This window comes from Hirundo rustica, chromosome 22 (assembly GCF_015227805.2).
Source record: "Hirundo rustica isolate bHirRus1 chromosome 22, bHirRus1.pri.v3, whole genome shotgun sequence".
In the NCBI taxonomy this organism is placed as follows: Eukaryota; Metazoa; Chordata; class Aves; order Passeriformes; family Hirundinidae; genus Hirundo; species Hirundo rustica.
Window position 1 is genome coordinate 6,582,035 of NC_053471.1, and position 17,846 is coordinate 6,599,880.

At 50.7% G+C, this 17,846-nt stretch overlaps 1 protein-coding gene across 7 annotated transcripts in view; it reads right to left on the minus strand.

Moving 5' to 3' along the window:
* Positions 1-17,846, minus strand: part of RERE (arginine-glutamic acid dipeptide repeats) — a 172,269-nt gene that overhangs the window by 68,177 nt on the left and 86,246 nt on the right. For 6 of the 7 annotated variants that reach the window (XM_040084804.2, XM_058423346.1, XM_058423345.1 and 3 more), the window contains 3 exons: positions 16,808-16,913; positions 14,600-14,696; positions 11,516-11,620 (listed from right to left, as the gene is read on the minus strand). In XM_040084804.2, the coding sequence (XP_039940738.1) occupies positions 11,516-11,620; positions 14,600-14,696; positions 16,808-16,913 (308 nt within the window). Of the gene's footprint in view, positions 1-6,453; positions 6,656-11,515; positions 11,621-14,599; positions 14,697-16,807; positions 16,914-17,846 lie in introns of those variants that run through there. The other variant, XM_040084808.2, reaches the window with a different exon arrangement.

A 17,846-nucleotide genomic window follows, 5' to 3' on the forward strand; every position in this document is an offset into this window, starting at 1 on the left:
AGCTCTGGCAGGCTGTTCAAGGTCCCACTCGGATTTTAAAAGGGCACAAAGCCCCTGGCTCCTCAAGGACACACCATCTGCTCCGTAATTTCTACTGTTTCCACATCCCCAGGAACGGGGTTCAAATGGAAAGAAAAATTCTTGCTATGGAAACTAAAAGGCACCGCGGATTTGAAGCTAAATCATATCGGTGAGAGCAATTACAGTGAGAATGGAATGGCATCCTGTGTTTATTCGACGGGAAAGGGAAAAAAGGAGCCAACACTGTATATGAAATGTGACACAAAAGAAACTGCTGTAACAAAGCAGTATCCATAGCAACAACAACTTAATATTTCAGTCCTCCTCAGCTGCAGTGGATTAAATATAATGACAAGATGTTCCCTTTGAAAAGTAACCTGTTGCCATGGCAACGTTGTGTTCTGCAAAGTAAACAGGGGCTGGTCAGAAAGGAGCCGGGAGCCAGCGCTGGAATATCAAAAAGGCAGAGGCAGAGCAGGGCAAACAGCACGCCCTGACCCAGGGAGGCGAGCTCACAGAGCTCCAGGAGGGCAGCGAGCACCTCCAGCTCCTGCAGCCTCGGGCTCAGGGCAGAGGGCAGGGCTGGGCACAGGCTGGGGCACAGCCCTCGTGTCCCTGCTCTGGGGAGGAGGAGGGAGGGAGGAAGGCTGGCACAGCAGTGCCTGCGCAATTCCCAGCACCAAAACGAGCTTCACCCTCTGTTTGTCACCTGCCTTGTTGTAGACACTGCTCAGCAGTTACCCAAGGCTGGCACAGCTGGCAGCTCTGCCCACGGCCACAGTACCACCCAGGACTGGGCCATGGCCACCAGAGGTGCCCCCAAGCACGGCAGAAGCGCTCTGCGAGAGCCTGGGCTCAGGATTCTGTCACAGAACGGCCAGAGCCTGGTGGGATCCAGGGCTGGGAATTCACAGCAAAGCTCTCCAAGGCTGGGGGCAGTAGCAAGAGGCCCCTGGGGATTTGTGCCCAGCCCTGCCCATCCCTGAGGTGAATCCCAGCCAGTTCCCTGCCCAGCACGCCAGGGAAGGGCTCTGCCAGCAGCCTGGCAGGCTGCTGATGGAAGCACACAGCCCGGGTGCCCCTGCAGGGCCAGCATCTCAGAAATGGTGCTGCTGCTCCTTTCACCTTCCCCTTTTCACTGCCAGAGCTCAGCACCAGGGCTGCTCTGCAGCGGCTGGCACGGGGCTGAGCCCCACGGGGACCAGCCCTGCTCCTCGCAGCTCCTTCCAGCCAGCAGCAGCCTGGCTGGGTCCTGAGCCTCGGTGCTCTGAGCAACAGCACAAACCCCACGGAAATAACTCAGTGCTGCCACTGAGCTTAAAACAACAACCCACAACGAAACCCCAAAACAAAACCAGAACCCAATCATCACACACAGGGCAGCAATCTGTGCTGCCCACGGAACCACCCCGGGCACGGTCAGCCCTGACTGCAGACTGAGGTGATCCCTAACTCAATTAGAGGGATGCTTTCTTAAACCAGCCACAAACCTCCTCTCAAACAACCCTACTGACTCTCTTAGGAGCTCTCCAAGAAGGGTTTTCGAAGCAAACCCGCTCCAGCCCAGTGCCTGCTGTGACAGAGTTCCCGTGCAGCAGGGTCAGGGCTGTGGGACTGGCCCCAGGACAGGGAGCCCTGTGTGAGCACAGGCCATTGCTAAGGAAGTGTCCAAAAACAGCTGGGAAAGGTCATTGTTCCTACACAGCCAAAGGTGACAAGAGGAGAGACCCATCCTAAAGGCAGGATATGAGGGGCTGGGGCTGTATGCTTGTTTTTAAGGAGCAGTAACAAGCTGTAGCACTGAATCTTCGGAGATTTGGGGTTATGTGTGAAGCCTGGTATCAACATCAGTGGCTTTGCTGAATAAAACCAAGCCCATGTTAGATACGTGTTCTAGGATAATGATAAACTGCAGTCATACACTTAGCACTGATTAACCAGCCATTATTAATGGCCACACAATCAGTTACACCCACTGAGAGTGGGACACAGCAAAGCAATTCCTGCACACTCGTGATTTCTGTAAAGTTAATAGAAACTCCCAAGAAAGAAAAGGGATTTTTTTTTTTAAATCCTTTAATTCCAATAGTCTAATACCCAAGATGAGAGACCTCTGCTCTTCAGAGGCAGTTCTAAAAACATCTGGCAAGGATCATTTTGTTCCATCTCTAGAGGGACAAAACAGGGCAGAACAGAATTACTCCACTCCAACTTCAGCAGATTAAAAACCAGTTTATCAGGGCCTGGAAGTGACTGGCACCGCAGCCAAGAGCATCTGTTTATGGTCACTGTTGGGAGGCAGGATACTGAGCCAAGTGAGTCCTTAATTTTAACACAAAGTTATCTTCTGCACGTCATGTTCAAACACTGCACGCTTCAAAACTCAAAAGGGACAAACACGTTCAGGCCTCTCAACCTTTAACCAAAAAAACACACAACTGCCTCAAACCTGAGTTAAATACCTCAGAGGAACAAGTCCCCCAAATTCACCTGTGCCTCAAACCTTCATTCCTTAAGCCAGATTTCAAATTTCATTTTATAGAAATAGTACCCAAATGCTCAGAAAATCTTCTCGCCCCTTGTATGCTTAAGCCTCATTAAAAACCTGTTGTAACTGTGTGTTGTAATAATTTAAAAAAATGATAAATAAAAAGCAGAAGCAATTTTGTCTTCTGGGTGAAAAATCCAAGCTGTACTTCACGCAGAGGAGCTCACAAGGGAAGGTTCTCAGTCCCTGCTCTCCCCAAAGCAGCAATGAGCAAACGTGTCCCAACACCTGCCCTGCAGAGCAAGCTGCAGCCTGCTCCCGACGGCAGGGGACCAGGCAGGGACTGCAGCCTGCTCTGCTCCCTGCTGCTCCTGCAGGAGGAGGTTCTTGCACAAGCTCCAGTCAGACAGGAAAAGCTTTTTTTTGAGATAAAAGTTGGTTTTTCATCATGTTTAGAGAGGAGGGAAAAAAAAAAAAAAAACAAAACACAGAGAGTTCTTCTCAGTGCTGTCCCCTACCCAAAAGGTGGGATGGAGGTGACAATAGTTCAGCCAAGTCCCTGCAGAGGAAGGAAGTGTTCTCTCCACTCAGGAATGACCTGTGTGGGGGTATTTTGCTGGCAGGTGCCATGGAGCACCTCTCTAACACCTGTTCACCTCCACATAAGGAACACACCAGCATTTTGGTTATAAGTTCAAAAAAATCCGTTACTGGGAACCATTGCGTAATGCAAAGGGGTTTTTTTATCCGGTTGCATGTGATTTTAATAGAACCAGAATGTTGTTTACAAGCAGCATTTACACCAGTGAATGAATTCAGCATGGTTGATGCTGTTTGTTTGCCCTGTGCAGTCTCTGAATGGCCAAGCAAAGAGCAAAGCTCCTCGGTTAAAGCAGCCTGACCTCCCCAGCAGCACCACTGCTCCAGCACAGGGCAGTGCAACTGGGCAGCAGCGCTGCAGGGACCTTCCCCACAGAGCTGCATCACATCAGAGGCACTGATCGACCTCTGGGGCTCTCCACTTGCCTGACAACACAAATGTGCCAAGCACAGCTTCCCTGAGCAGCACACGCGACAGCTCGTGTCAGAGGTGAGAAGCGTGAAGAATGGGGAGCACGAAAGGAGCTGGAAGATATCCCTAGTTCCACCATACACCTGGAAAAGAGCTCTAATTAAAACAAATTACATCCTAAAGAATTGGAAGGAAGGGGAGAGAGGTAATCTTACTGATTTATGCCTGGGAAAAGAGCTGAAATGAAGGCAGAACAAAGGCAGAGAAAATTCTTCATCCAAAGGACAATATTCAAGCACTTCCCCTGATGTACCTGCAATTTCTAACAGCTGTTTGGAGTGGCACTAACTCACCAGACCACCTCCCAGCAGGGCCTGAGCTGGGAGAATCTGCTGGGCATCCAGCCAGGAAAAAACTCTCCCTGAGGAATGGAGAAAGGGCAGGAGCACAGCTGCAGGCTGAGCTGGGGCAGCTCAGAGCACTGCAGATGCTGCCAGCAGCACCAGGACACCTCACACCTGACCCTGCTGCCACCCAGCCTCTCCCTGGGTGTTTTTGGGGTTTGGGGTTTTCCCTGGGTGGGAGGAGCAGCGAGGTTGGGTTTCTATTTATGTTTTGTTTTCTTTTTAAAGCCAAGTGTGCCCCTCCACACAGACCTGAGGAGCTGCTTGGCTGTGAACTGGCTGCCCAAAGCTTTCTCCTCTGTCTAGAAGTGAACATTTAAAACCAGCGTTAAGGACACAAGCTGCCATATCCCTGTATTCCTGCAGAGCACTGGCAGATTCCTGCACCAGGAGGAATTCAAGGAGTTCCTTTATTAGGAATAAGAATGTGTCCAAAGCTCAGGCCTGTGGAGACTCCTCTCTAAACTGTGAGGTGATCCAGCCAGGCTGAAGTTCAGGGGAGTTGAGCTCTGTCATCAATAGCAGGACTTTGCTTCAGCCAATGGCAAAAGTGACCAGTGATCCACATGAAATAGGTGCTCCTGATTTTTTTATGCTCTGCAGGTATAAAAGGAAATGGTACAGGAATGACACTTGGGGTAGGATACAGACATGGAGGTGGCACTGACGTGGGCAGAATTCTGCAGGTTTGTTCACTCATTCCTCAGCTCCTGACAAGAATCACCATCTGGGTTGTGTTGGAAAGGACCTCAAATCCCAGCCAGTGCCACCCCTGCCATGGCAGGGACACCTCCCACTGTCCCAGGCTGCTCCAGCCCCAACGTCCAACCTGGCCTTGGGCACTGCCAGGGATCCAGGGAATGATCCACAGCTGCTCTGTGCCAGGGCTGCCCACCCTCCCAGGGAACAATTCCTTCCTAACTTCTATCCAAGCCTCTGCTCCCTGAGTCTGAAGCTGCACCGCCTTGTCTGTCACTCTGTGCCCACCTGAGGAGTCGCTGTCCCTGCAAGCCCCAGCGGCACAGCTCCTGCTGGGTGGGTGACAATGTGAGCAGGGCTGGTGGCAGAGGTGTCACAGTGAGCAGCACACACAGCCCTGGCCCCTTTCCACCCAAACACTGCACATCTGCAAAGGAGCTGCCCCGAGCCCAGGGGAGAGGGCAGCTCTGCAGGACACAGGGACAGAGAACACAGCACCCAGCTCCCCTCACACCCATCTGTACCTGGCAGTGGCACTGCTGGCTGTCCCACAGGGACCTGGGAGCACAAACCCTGCACTTTATCCCATCAGCCTGATGAGTGCCTGCACAGCTGCTCCCGAGCTGCTCTCCTGCACGGGGCAGCAGTGCTGCGATTCAGGTGCACCAGCGTTACCTGCATGGCACTGACAGGCCAGCACAGCCACAGCAGCTCCTGGCAAAGTGTCAGTGTGCTCAGTGTGCTCAGTGCCCCAGCCAGCACAGAACCACGCACCCTGGGAGCCAGCAGGGGCTCCATCCTGGGAGCAAGCAGTGGCTCCATCCTGGGAGCAAGCAGTGGCTCCATCCTGGGAGCAAGCAGGGGCTTCATCCTGGGAGCAAGCAGGGGCTCCATCCTGGGAGCAAGCAGGGGCTCCATCCTCAGAGCCAGCAGTGGCTCCATCCTCAAAACCAAGCAGTGGCTCCATCCTCAGAGCCAGCAGTGGCTCCATCCTCAGAGCCAGCAGTGGCTCCATCCTCAGAGCCAGCAGTGACTCCATCCTCAGAGCCAGCAGTGGCTCCATCCTCAGAGCCAGCAGTGGCTCCATCCTCAGAGCCAGCAGTGGCTCCATCCTCAAAACCAAGCCGTGGCTCCATCCTGGGAGCGAGCAGTGGCTCCATCCTCAGAGCCAGCAGTGGCTCCATCCTGGGAGCAAGCCGTGGCTCCATCCTGGGAGCAAGCCGTGGCTCCATCCTGGGAGCAAGCCGTGGCTTCATCCTGGGAGCGAGCAGTGGCTTCATCCTGGGAGCGAGCAGTGGCTCCATCCTGGGAGCAAGCCGTGGCTCCATCCTGGGAGCAAGCCGTGGCTCCATCCTGGGAGCAAGCCGTGGCTCCATCCTGGGAGCAAGCAGGGGCTCCATCCTGGGAGCAAGCAGGGGCTCCATCCTGGGAGCAAGCCGTGGCTCCATCCTCAGAGCCAGCAGTGGCTCCATCCTCAGAGCCAGCAGTGGCTCCATCCTGGGAGCAAGCAGTGGCTCCATCCTGGGAGCCAGCCGTGGCTCCGTCCTGGGAGCCAGCCGCGGCTGCTGCTGCTCTGTGACCCTCCTGTCACATCACCCGGCAGGCCCCAGCAGCCCTGGTGCCCGCCCTGCGCACAGAGCCGTGCTGGGGCGCCCCGGTGCCCCCGGAGGCGGCAGCCGCAGCCGGTGCCGTGCCCCCCCGGCAGTGCCCCGCTGGCAGCGCTCTCAGGAACGCACGACCCCCAGCAAACGACCCCAGGAACACTGCGGGAGCGAGGAACCACAGCGCAGATCGCCGTGCTTTCGGGAGGCCGGGGTGGTGCAGCCTACCTGCAGGGGCTGAATGGATCATCCATGACTGTGCCAGGCGGCCGTGGGCTGGGACGGATTGCTGAGCCCTCTGCTCCCAGCCCAAACTCTGCCTTTTCCACTCTACCAACTCAAAATGGAGGCACATGCGGGCTGGGAGCCCTCGCCGAGCCTGCACTGAGCTTGTGCTGTGACCTAAGCCCGCACGCAGAACGCAGAAACTTCGCCCTCGGACCGGCGGCACTGAGCATGTGCTGTGACCCTCCCTCCTCCTTCCTCCTCCTCCTCCTCCTCCTCCCTCCGGAACGGCGCCCGGCGCCCGCGCTGCTCCGCTAAGGAACGCGGCGGGGACCGCTGGGACGGCCGGGATCCGCCAGCGGATAAATAAATACAGCCGGGATCCGCGAGTGAATCAATAAATACAGCCGGGGATCCGTAAATACAGCCGGGATCCGCGAGTGAATCAATAAATACAGCCGGGGATCCGTAAATACAGCCGGGGATCCGCGAGTGAATCAATAAATACAGCCGGGGATCCGTAAATACAGCCGGGGATCCGCGAGTGAATCAATAAATACAGCCAGGGATCCGTAAATACAGCCGGGATCCGCGAGTGAATCAATAAATACAGCCGGGGATCCACCAGTAAATAAGTAAATACAGCCGGGGATCCACCAGTAAATAAGTAAATACAGCCGGGGATCCGTAAAAACAGCCGGGATCCACAAGTCAATCAACAAATACAGCTGGGGATCTGCAAACGAATAAATGAATACAGCCAGGGATCCACTGAGACAGCCAGGGATCCACCAGTAAATAAATAAATACAGCCGGGGATCCGCGACTGAATAAATACATACAGCCAGGGATCTGTAAATAAATACAGCCAGGAATCCACTGAAACAACTGGGGATCAGCTAATAAATAAATACATCTGAGGATCTGCAAGTAAATAAATACAGCCAGGGATCCGCTAATAAATATGGCCGGGGATCTGCTAATAAATAAATAAAACAGCTGAGATCTGCTAATATGGCCAGGGAACTGCTAATAAATGTGGCCAGGGATCAGTGAATAGAGCTGGGGATCCGACAGTAAATGCAGCCTGGATCCACTAATAAATATAGCTGGGGATCCACTAATAAATACAGCTGGGATCCACTAATAAATACAGGAGGGATCTGCTAATAAATACAGCTGGGATCCACTAATAAATATGGCTGGGGATCCACTAATAAATGCAGCCAGGATCCACTAATAGAGCAATCAACCCCGGCCGGGGTTTTGCTCCACAGACGCAGCCCAGCCCTCCTCGGCAGGGCGGGAGGGGATTCCCAGCAGTTTGTGCCGGAAAGCGGGCAGGAAACTGAGGCACAGAACCCTCCCCTTCTCCGGGTGGTGCTGCAGGCTTGGGAGCAATAAGGAATATTATTCTCCCAGCCAGCAGGTGTGAACACAGCCCCGGGAGCCAGGCTGGATTCTTCCAGCCTCAACTTCCTGCAGCAGCCTGCATCTCTGAGTCCTCTATTTACTGGGTAATCCCAAAGATGCTCTTACTCAGAGGTAACAATCCCTTCCCCTCCAGCACACACGGCTTTAATCGGGATTCATCCCTCTGTTTTCCAGCTCCCGAGATGCCTCAATCTACCACGAGGAGAAAGAAGGAGAAGAAGCTCCCCAAATATTGTATTTTGAAAGACAGAGTAAGCAAAACACATCAGGCCCCAGAACAACCCTGCCTTTTCTTTACAATAATCCAGCGAGGAATTTTCATTGTAGCAGAGGTGGATACACAATTTCCTCCCAGACCCTGCTTGGGAACCTTCCCCAACAGCCTGAATCCTTCAATGAAGGTGCCACAACAATTGAAATGTTCAGAAAATCGAGTGTATCAGCTCCTGCGGCTCTGCTGAAAGGATCTAAAGCCGTTCCCTAGGACACAGGACACCCCAATACTCACTCACATCACAACAACCTACAACAAGGACGCTCCAGAAGATTAAAAATAAAGGAAAAGCGAATGCTGTGCAACCAAAACACAGACAAACGCTTCCCAAAACATCCATGCTGAAATTCACCCAGGCCTCCAATGTTTGGTATTATTTATTTTTACAACACCAAACAATGCTGGGAAATCCTGAACCATGAGACTCTTTGTAGAATAATACCTGGTTATTTCTAGTTCCAACAAAAAATTCAGCAGCTTTTTAATCTCTGTATATTTGGAGATGTCAGTGTCAGAGGAAACTTTGTAATATCTTTATTTACTCCTGGGACCACAGCAGCTCTGGCTGGGAAGATGCCACACAAGGGAGCCGCTGCCACCCGTGGGTTTGGCACTTCTGCATCCTCCAGGAGAGCTCCGAGAAGTTCCCCAGGTGCTCACAGGATGCCAGAGCACAAAAACAAGGACTGGAGGTGGCAGCGGCATTCCTGGTAGTGGAATCAGTCACTGTCAAAGCAGTCACTCCTCTGAAGAGACACAAAATTAATTATTTTCAAGTCCTTGACATAAAATGACTTTTTTTCTCTCAGCTGGCAGTGCTGAGCTGCGTCCCCACTCCGGAGAGCCAGGAACACTCGGCAGCTCTGGCCTGAGGAACCCTGCTCGAGGTGAGAACACTCTGCCTCTACCCCTCGGATTAGCTCAGGGCTTCATTCCACAATCCCAGTTCTCCCAGGGATGTGAGAATTACTGACACACCCTCTGGAGCCCTGTGCTGGACTCCGCAGAGAAAACCGGAGGGACAAAGGTTATCCCAAAAGGGCCAGGGTGACCAACCCCAGAGCACAGAAACCATCAACGCCAGCACCAAGGTGGATACTGCCAGAGATAAACTGAGAATCACAAATTTCAGCAGCACAGAAAGGACAAAACAACTTTTCCTTGAGCTCTGTGTCCTCCAACAACAGAAGAACCCCGTCCTACACATCCCCCGGCGCTGGGGACGTTCTGCAGGCTGGCTTTTTCCCCAAGTAATTTTGCAAATACAAACACACAAAAATAGCTTCTTGGCAAACATATAAACACACTAAAATAGATTCCCACCACACTGAGCTGCGTCTGAGTCCTGCAAAAGTTTCTGAGCATCTTCTGCTGAGGCTGGAGTGCCCGAGACAGAAATCCCCTCGGGGCTGTGGAATCCCACCGCACGTCCCCACAGCCAGGGCTCCCGGCAGCATCCAGAACCTTCTCCCACAACCCTTTCAAACAACCAGGAGTGTTTCTCACCCCGGCAGTGACACAAAACACTGCTTTGGGAAAGGTAAAAGCGACAAAGCCCCTGAAATGTGTTTTACAACGCTTTCACTTCCCAAAGCAAAGGAGATCCGGCATCAGAAACGCAGCAGCAAAACACGCACGTCAAAAATCACCCAACAACCTCCCTTCACTCCTCCCTCTGAGCCTCCCCCATTCCAAGACAAAACACAGGCCTGAGAGCTGGAATTAGATTTTAAAAAACCTGGCCGAAACTAAATGAAGAAAAACCGACTTTTCAGAGCTGGCCAGTCTGAGTAATTAGCTGATCACTAAGTGCTCTGCTTTGTCATCTCATTGATCCTTTCAGGCTCAGTCATCCTCTAATAGCTGGAAGAATTAACAGCTAAGTCTGCCCAGAAAATGGGTTTAAAACCCCACCGACAGCAACAAAAAAATGCCATTTCACAGGGGAAATCGTCCCTTGGCCAGCACCCCAAACACTCCAACCAAAATGCACTGAAGCACCAACAGAGGGGCCAGGGACAGGCACCCTGAAAACCTCATCAAGGCCTGGAAGGCTCCAGAGAAAACACACCTGTGATGTTCCAGAAGCATTCTCACACCTGGTGCTTGAATTCGGGATTTTCCCAGGGCTCAGCACCATCCACCACCAGCAAGGGACCCCCAGAGGAAGGGGAATGCCCGAGTGAGGGATTTCACAGCCACAAAGACGCATTGAAACACTTCAGAATAAGGCACAGGAAGCCTCATAAATAGGAAATTTCATCATAAATACCCACACCGATAATAACAATAATAATAACAATAACAACAAAAATAATAATAATAACAACAACAATAATTACTCCTTCCTAACTGCAGGCAGTTAGTGGCTGGCAATGCCCTGAAGCACAGAGATTCAGATCTGCATTAGAAACAGCAAATCTACCATGGAACAATTCAAATATTTATTGTTTATATGCTTATCTAACCTCCCCCTTTCAAATGAGACTTTTCTCCAGGGTATCTCTGGAAATCAAGGCCACAGCTGATGGTTCTGCACTGAAAGAACAATTCCCTTCCAGTGGGCACAGACCTGGGCCAAATTATTCATCTCCCACTGGAATGCTCATGGAAATATCCTCCCCTAACAGCAAACTCCTCAGGGCCGGCATTGTGAGGCATTTTGCGTGTTAGAAAATCCCGTAATGGAGAAAGTGTCACCTTTGAAAATAACAAAGCTACAGCCTGGACTGAGCTTTCCGAACAGAGCTGACCAAGGCTGGCTGGACACACCTTCCCCAAATAGGAACTGACTCCCAGAAAAACTTCTTTCTGTGCCCCTCATTTGTTCTAGGCAGCAAAGCATAAACCAGGCACTCCTGAAATGGGACTCTGGACCATTATCCACACAGGAAAGTGGGAATTTCCACACTGAAAAACTTTCAATTTGATTTCTCAGAAGTGTCTAAATTTCAACTTTGCTGACTAGAACGTGCCAATGATTTGTACAAGTATTTTCAGGGGTGTATATTCAGCCAAGAATTCCTGCTGAAGTTTGCAAGCTCTAACAGACTTCCATATTTCCAAGAAGCTGTTTGGAAGCAGCACATTATTTACCCAGAGATGCAACTGGACATCAGAACTCACAGCACAATTTTATTTTCTATTCTTATTTTTCTTCTGAATAAACACGCTCAGGAAGATTCTCCCTTACATCCCTTCCACCCCAGCCTCCTACCAGCTGGATTTTAACCTTTCTTCCCTTGAGTAATTTTCATAGAATTAAGGTTGGAAAAGACTTTCAGGATCATCAAGCCCAACATTTGAACACCAGCTCAGGTCATGGTGAAGTGGAGTTTAAAAGCCATTTTCACTTACCTTGTCTCTGGATTATAGCCCAGGATGTAGAAAAATGAATCCACTCGTGCCTTGAACTCTCTAGCAGCAAATATGTCAGAGAAATGGGAGATGTTGCACTTCCCTCTGAGAGAAAGAAAGAAAGAGGAGAAAATGGCATCAGAATTCCAGCTTGAGTAACAGCTACTTTAATTAAGTGCCACTGCAATCTGGGTAGAAGCCACAGGCATCCCTGCTCTCATAAATGTCCAAAACATCATAAATACCAGGCTGCTTGAACAAAAATCCACGTGGGCTCTTCCCACGGTGGAAAGGGAAGGAAATGCAGCTACAGTGGCTCAGATGGTGCTCTACAAACATTCATTAATTCTCCCTCAGCCAGCACAGTCCTGAGGAGCCCAAATTCAATCAGCCCAACAAACAATAGCTCGAAATGCGATCCTGACAATCTCTAATTTACAAAGCTTTTACAGTCCTGTTACAGTTCCATCTTCCAAAATTCCACATTGTTGAAGTCAGCTTTCTATTTAGGAAGCTAAATAAAACTTCAGTTTAATAAAAGCTCCAAATACAAAGCAAAGCTGTGGTGCTTTTAGCACGTGTGCAATCCAAATTCCAAGCAGACAGAAGTCTCGTTCTTTTATTTTCACACCTGAGAGAGTGAAACACACAAAGACTTATTACAGAAAATGAGAAAAAAAAGATACCTGAGGATTTATTAGCTTATTCTACCCCAGATTGCTAATAATTTTTTTAATACAGCTTGCTGATGAAGTCATTATCCTTAAGAAGAGCATTAAGACTGACTGTAAGAAGTTGCCTCTCATTTCCTGGAGGGTTTGCTGGGCTCTTGGTGCTGCACAGCTGCTCCAGCTCTGTCAGCCACACAGAGCTGGAGGGACGAGATGTGCCCCTGGAGAACTCTGCACCCCTCAGGATGAGGCTGGAACGCTCAGCGTGCTCCCCATCCTCATCTTTCCAGGGGAAAGCGCTCCCAGAAAGGGGAAAGCGCTCCCAGGAAGGGGAAAGCGCTCCCAGAATGGGGAAAGCGCTCCCAGAATGGGGAAAGCGCTCCCAGAAAGGGGAAAGCGCTCCCAGAAAGGGGAAAGCGCTCCCAGAAAGGGGAAAGCGCTCCCAGAATGGGGAAAGCGCTCCCAGAATGGGGAAAGCGCTCCCAGAAAGGGGAAAGCGCTCCCAGAATGGGGAAAGCGCTCCCAGAAAGGGGAAAGTGCTCCCAGAATGGGGAAAGCGCTCCCAGAAGGCTCTCAGAGCCCTGCTCTGGACCAGGACTAGGCAGGATGGAGGTTGAATCAAGGCATGGAGGGTGAATAAACAGCCCCTGGGAGCGGAGGCTGCAGAGCTCCCAGCCCTCTGGCAGAGCCAGAGCAGCCCTGGACGCTGCCCAGGTCCTGGCAGGCTGTAAAGGACCAGCAGCAAGGTCTGAGAGAGGCCCCACACACAAACACCGAGGGCCAGGCTCACTCACAATGCTGATTTTCTCCCTGGAGGCTGATGCTGCTTTCCAAGTTTGGTCATTTAGAGAGACAGAAAATGAGCAGGGGGATTTGTTTTGATATTTCACATCAGATTCGCATTTTTAAAGTATTCTGGGGAAAAATGTTTAGCTTCCTTTCAATAATTCACCTGCCAGCTAATTAGCATATTCCAGATAAGTGGCATTATCTCTCTCAATGGCAGCAGCACATCCTGTGCACAGCACTGCAGCCCAGGAGTTCTGCATTTCACCAGCAAGATTTACCAGAGAGGTAAAAAGAACACCATGTTTATTACACACTTCCACAGAGATCTACAACTACCCTCCAGTTAAATTTCTCCACTGGTTAGAGCAGAATATTGGGAGTTACAATCACTGGTTTTATTCCCCAGTTTGCCATCGATTCGTTGTGTGTCCAGAGCCATTTGTTTGCAGGGGGCAGAGAAATAATCCCATGTTATAATAAATTAGAATTTCATGTTAACCTTTCATGCATCACGACACATTCTGCCTCCCCCACGTTCTCTGCAAGAACACCATGTGCAATTATCCTTCTGCTCATCTTCTACACTCAGAGGTTATTTTCCAAGTTTGTTTGGCACACACGTAGATTCCATTTTTATCTTTCCGTTTCTATCTTTTATTTAAAGGGGGAAAAAAAAGAAAAAAGAACTGAAAGGATGCAGAAGGGGAGTCAGAACAGTCCCAGGGAAAACTGCAGACACAGAGCTGAGTTTCTCTGTGTTTGAGCAGATTTCCAGCCTGGCTCCATCAGGACAGCCAAGCTGCTGATTTTAAACTGGAAGGGACTCAGCAGAGGCACTGTGGAATTCCAGGGGCTCCCACCGCACCGCTGGAATGCTCTGAGTTTATAAGAAAGGTTTAATATTTAAATCAAAGGCTTCCCCTGCCAGAACAGAAGCCAGTTTGTCTTGAAGTAAGTGGCTTCAGCAAAAAGTGACTCTGAACAAAAAAATGTCTCCAGATGGCTCTGGTGAAACACCATCTGAGCACCATTATCAGGGAGATTATTCAATTTGCATCTTGACAATATCCATGCATGTTTGGCATGCTGAAAATCAGCTGACAAATAATGCCTTGCCTCGGGATCCGGTAACACTCGAAGGGAGGGTGTTTCCCTCAGCCCTGCCAAGAGCCTGGAGGGTGGCAGAGCAGCAGCCCCCGGGCAGGGCAGAGCGCAGGGCACACACCCGGGCAGGCAGATCCTCCTCAGCTCTGGGCTGAGCTGTGGCCACGGAGAGCACCCAGAAACAGCCTTCAATGCCATTTAACCAGGGACAGTCAGTGCTGCAGGAGGAGCCACTGCTCCCGGGGAAATCGGGCTCTGAGGGAAGGGCAGCGCTGCTGCTGGAACCAGCAACGACCTGAACTGGCAGCGATGGCAACAACAACAACAACAACAGCAACAACAAGAGCTGCTGAGCACCGAGTGACCGGCACGGAGAGGAGACTGCAGGGCTGCAGCTCCCTGGGCAGAGAGCACTGCACCACTGCAGGGGAGGGGGACACAGCTGGGCTGGGTGTCAGGGACCCCCAGACACCCCTGTCCCCCCAGGCTGTCCCCCCAGGCTGCCCCAGCCCGTCCTGACCTGAGGGCAGCAGCGTGGTACGTGTCCACGTAGTCGGAGATGAAGAGCTCACGGTTCTTGATCACCGGATCTGTGATCACCAGCTCCCGTCCCGAATCTGCAGAGGGGAAATCACAAACACAGCTCTGACACTGCAGCTGGGCCAGCCCTGGCACAGGGAGATCACAAACACAGCCCTGGCACTGCAGCCGGGCCAGCCCTGCCCCTGGCAGTGACCCTGCCCCTGGGAGATCACAAACACAGCCCTGTCCTGGCAGGTGACAGCCCCAGGGTGTTCCTCAGGTGCACACTGAGGTGACAAAGATGCTGTTCACTGCTGTTCTTGTGGTCAGTGAAGTGTGGGATGAGAGAATTAATGTGCAAGTGAAGCCTAAAGTTTTATCTTTCGTGTATTCCATGTTCTGTGGTGCCCAGGGTGCAGCTCTGAGCTCACACCCAGCGTCACTCAGCTCTGCACACAGCAGGGCACAGAACAAATCCTGTTCCACATGGACACCAAGGACAACTCTCAGCCCAAAAGCACAAACAAGGGTGGCTGAGGGAGGAACAAGAAGGATGGGACCTCACAACCTGGAGCTGGAATTGGACAATTAAACCCCAATGTGCAAATGGACCAGAATTTATAAAAGTGTGAGACCTCGTGACTGTTGGTCCATTTTGTGACCATTTTGGGTCCACCTTGGGTGTACCCTGGCCAGGCCTGTCCTGCCCAAGGTGGATCCTTGAAGGCCTTTTAATAAATATCTATTTGATTCTCCAGCTCTGTCCAGTCTGTTCCAGCTCAGCCTTCCCAAGGCATCATAAGAACATCATATCTATCCTTATCTATCAATTCCCCCAGGATTTCTGAAGGGGAAAACCTTTTTAAGGGCACTGGGTGATGCATCTGGACCACTGGGAGCAGTCACTGCCAGGTGAAAGGAACCAAGGAAATTAATTTGTTCTGGTTTTCAGGATAAGGTTTTGGTTCCTGTGCATATTTAATGTCAAATCTTCAACAAAATCCTGACAGTGGTAACTGCATAGTGCTCGGGCTTTGAGGTAAATATTGACATTCATGTTCAAACACAGAAAATTCTGAGTGTTAACAAAGAACTTCAAGAAAACTTTTTCCATGACTTCTTCCTGGTACCTTTGAGGAAGACACAAAAATTCTCCACACACAGGAGACTGCATTAAAAAGCAGCCACGCTATCAAAAATACTTTTTGACACTGCGCCTGTAATCTCATTGTTAGAAGTTTCAAATAAATTAGTAACAGAAATGTTAGATTTGTGGAGTTTTTGCTAAAAGCACACACAAAATGCCCTTTAAAAGGGGAACGTGTGCTCAACTTTGTTCTGTCAGGCACCAGAAAGTTGCTGCATTCCATATTTCAATCATCAACTTTTATCATCACGGTTCACCTTGGAGAATCTTCAGAATTTTTAACAGTTGCCTCAAGGAAATTTCCTGGTAAGAACAGAAGCAAATGTTATGTCTTCCCTGGAGGCAGGAGATAAATGACACTGGGATATGTACTGAAGTTTCTTCTGTTTCTGTGAGACCCAAGATCACACTTGTTTTTGCAAAGAGAAAAGGGGAAACTCAGCTCCAAGTGCCTCAGTTCCATCCCTCGCTGCAAGATTAATCACACTGAATATTCATGTGTGTGAGCATGACTGAAAAAGACTCGGTGCTCATGACACTGCGGCAGAACCACAAAAAACAGAGCAGATCCCCAATTTGTGCAGGTAATTTGGTGTTCAGTTATTATCAGTACAGTGTCCAGGAGCCCCACCAAGGATGCAGGGTGATTTTGCTTTTCTAGCCTCTCTCAAGGAGAGAATAATAATAATACTAATACTAATTAATACAGTTATTTGGCTTATTAATTATTAACAATAACATGAGTGTTAATTAATATTTAATTACTAATTAATATTAATTAATGGATAATTATTTCTTATTAGTAACACCAGAGTCCCAGCACTTCCAGCACACCTGGAATGCCCCTGACTACAGGGACAGGACCCACACCAGTGACTCCAGGCAGGTAAGAAACCACCAGCCCTTGGCTAACACCACGTCCTGCTCCCACAGCCCTGTGCAGAAGTGTCCTGGCTCTGTTAAACTGGGACTGGGGACAGGAACAGGGCAGGGCTGGCTCAGTTAGAACTGGGATTAAGGCAGGGACAGGGCAGGGCTGGCTGAGCAGAGCCCACTCACCGTTCTCGTTGTGCCTGTCCTGCACCAGGTGCTGGTACACCGAGTCGGGCACCTCGGACTGGCGGTAGTACCACTTCACGTTCATCAGCAGATGGTCCCTCTTGCTCTGAAAAACAACCCCGGGTGTTACTGACAGGGAAATCAGCACAGAGCCCCACAGACCTCGCTGGGAAAAACCCCTGGGGGCTCGGACCCAGAGGGGAAATGCATTTCTGCAGCCTGTGCTGGTGACAGATTGATCCGCATCAGCTGCAGTTGTGCCTCTGCATCTGACCAGCAAACCCCAATCCACTCCCAGCCCAGGGATCAGAAAAGGATTGCGAATTTTGGCCTCATGCAGTCTGCTAATTTCCACAAATAAGAAGTATTTATGGCCAAACATGCAAAAAAAGAATGCCCACAGGAACACCATTCAGTGCAACCATCCTCAGCAGTGGAAACCAAGAGATAATAGATTTCTTTCCCCCCAAGGACAGATGGATCCAGACATAATCATAGACGTTCTTTATTACACAAAAGAATACGATACTGCACTTCAATCACAATAATTACAGGCTCTGACTGCTCATCAACCTCACAGCAAAATTTACACAAAACTCTCCTTCCCAAATGCTCTTTTCTCATTGAGGCTCCAGCCACCAATTTTCTCTTTCTTAGAAGGAAACCGAAGCAGAAGCACCACTTAAAGAGAATTTTTAGATCACACACTCTGCCGACTTTATCCCCAAACCCCTCGGTCTGCAATTCTCCCCGCTGCTCCAAAACACTTGAAGAAACAAAGGCCTGCGGGGAAAGGAACATTCTTTCGGCATGAGGCAACCGCAAGCTTGTTTTCCTCCGGACTCGATGCTCAGAGCCCTCTGAGGCGCCAGTCCCGAGCTGCACGGGCCCGGGAGGCTCCGCGGGGTTCCGCTGTCCCTCCGTGCGGCCGTCGGAGCTCTTCTGCCGGAGGAGCAGCCCCGCAGGCCGCGGGGAGAGCGCTCCCGAGCGCGGCCGTGCAGTACCAGCGGAGCGCTGCCGGCGGCAGCATTGCGCCGGG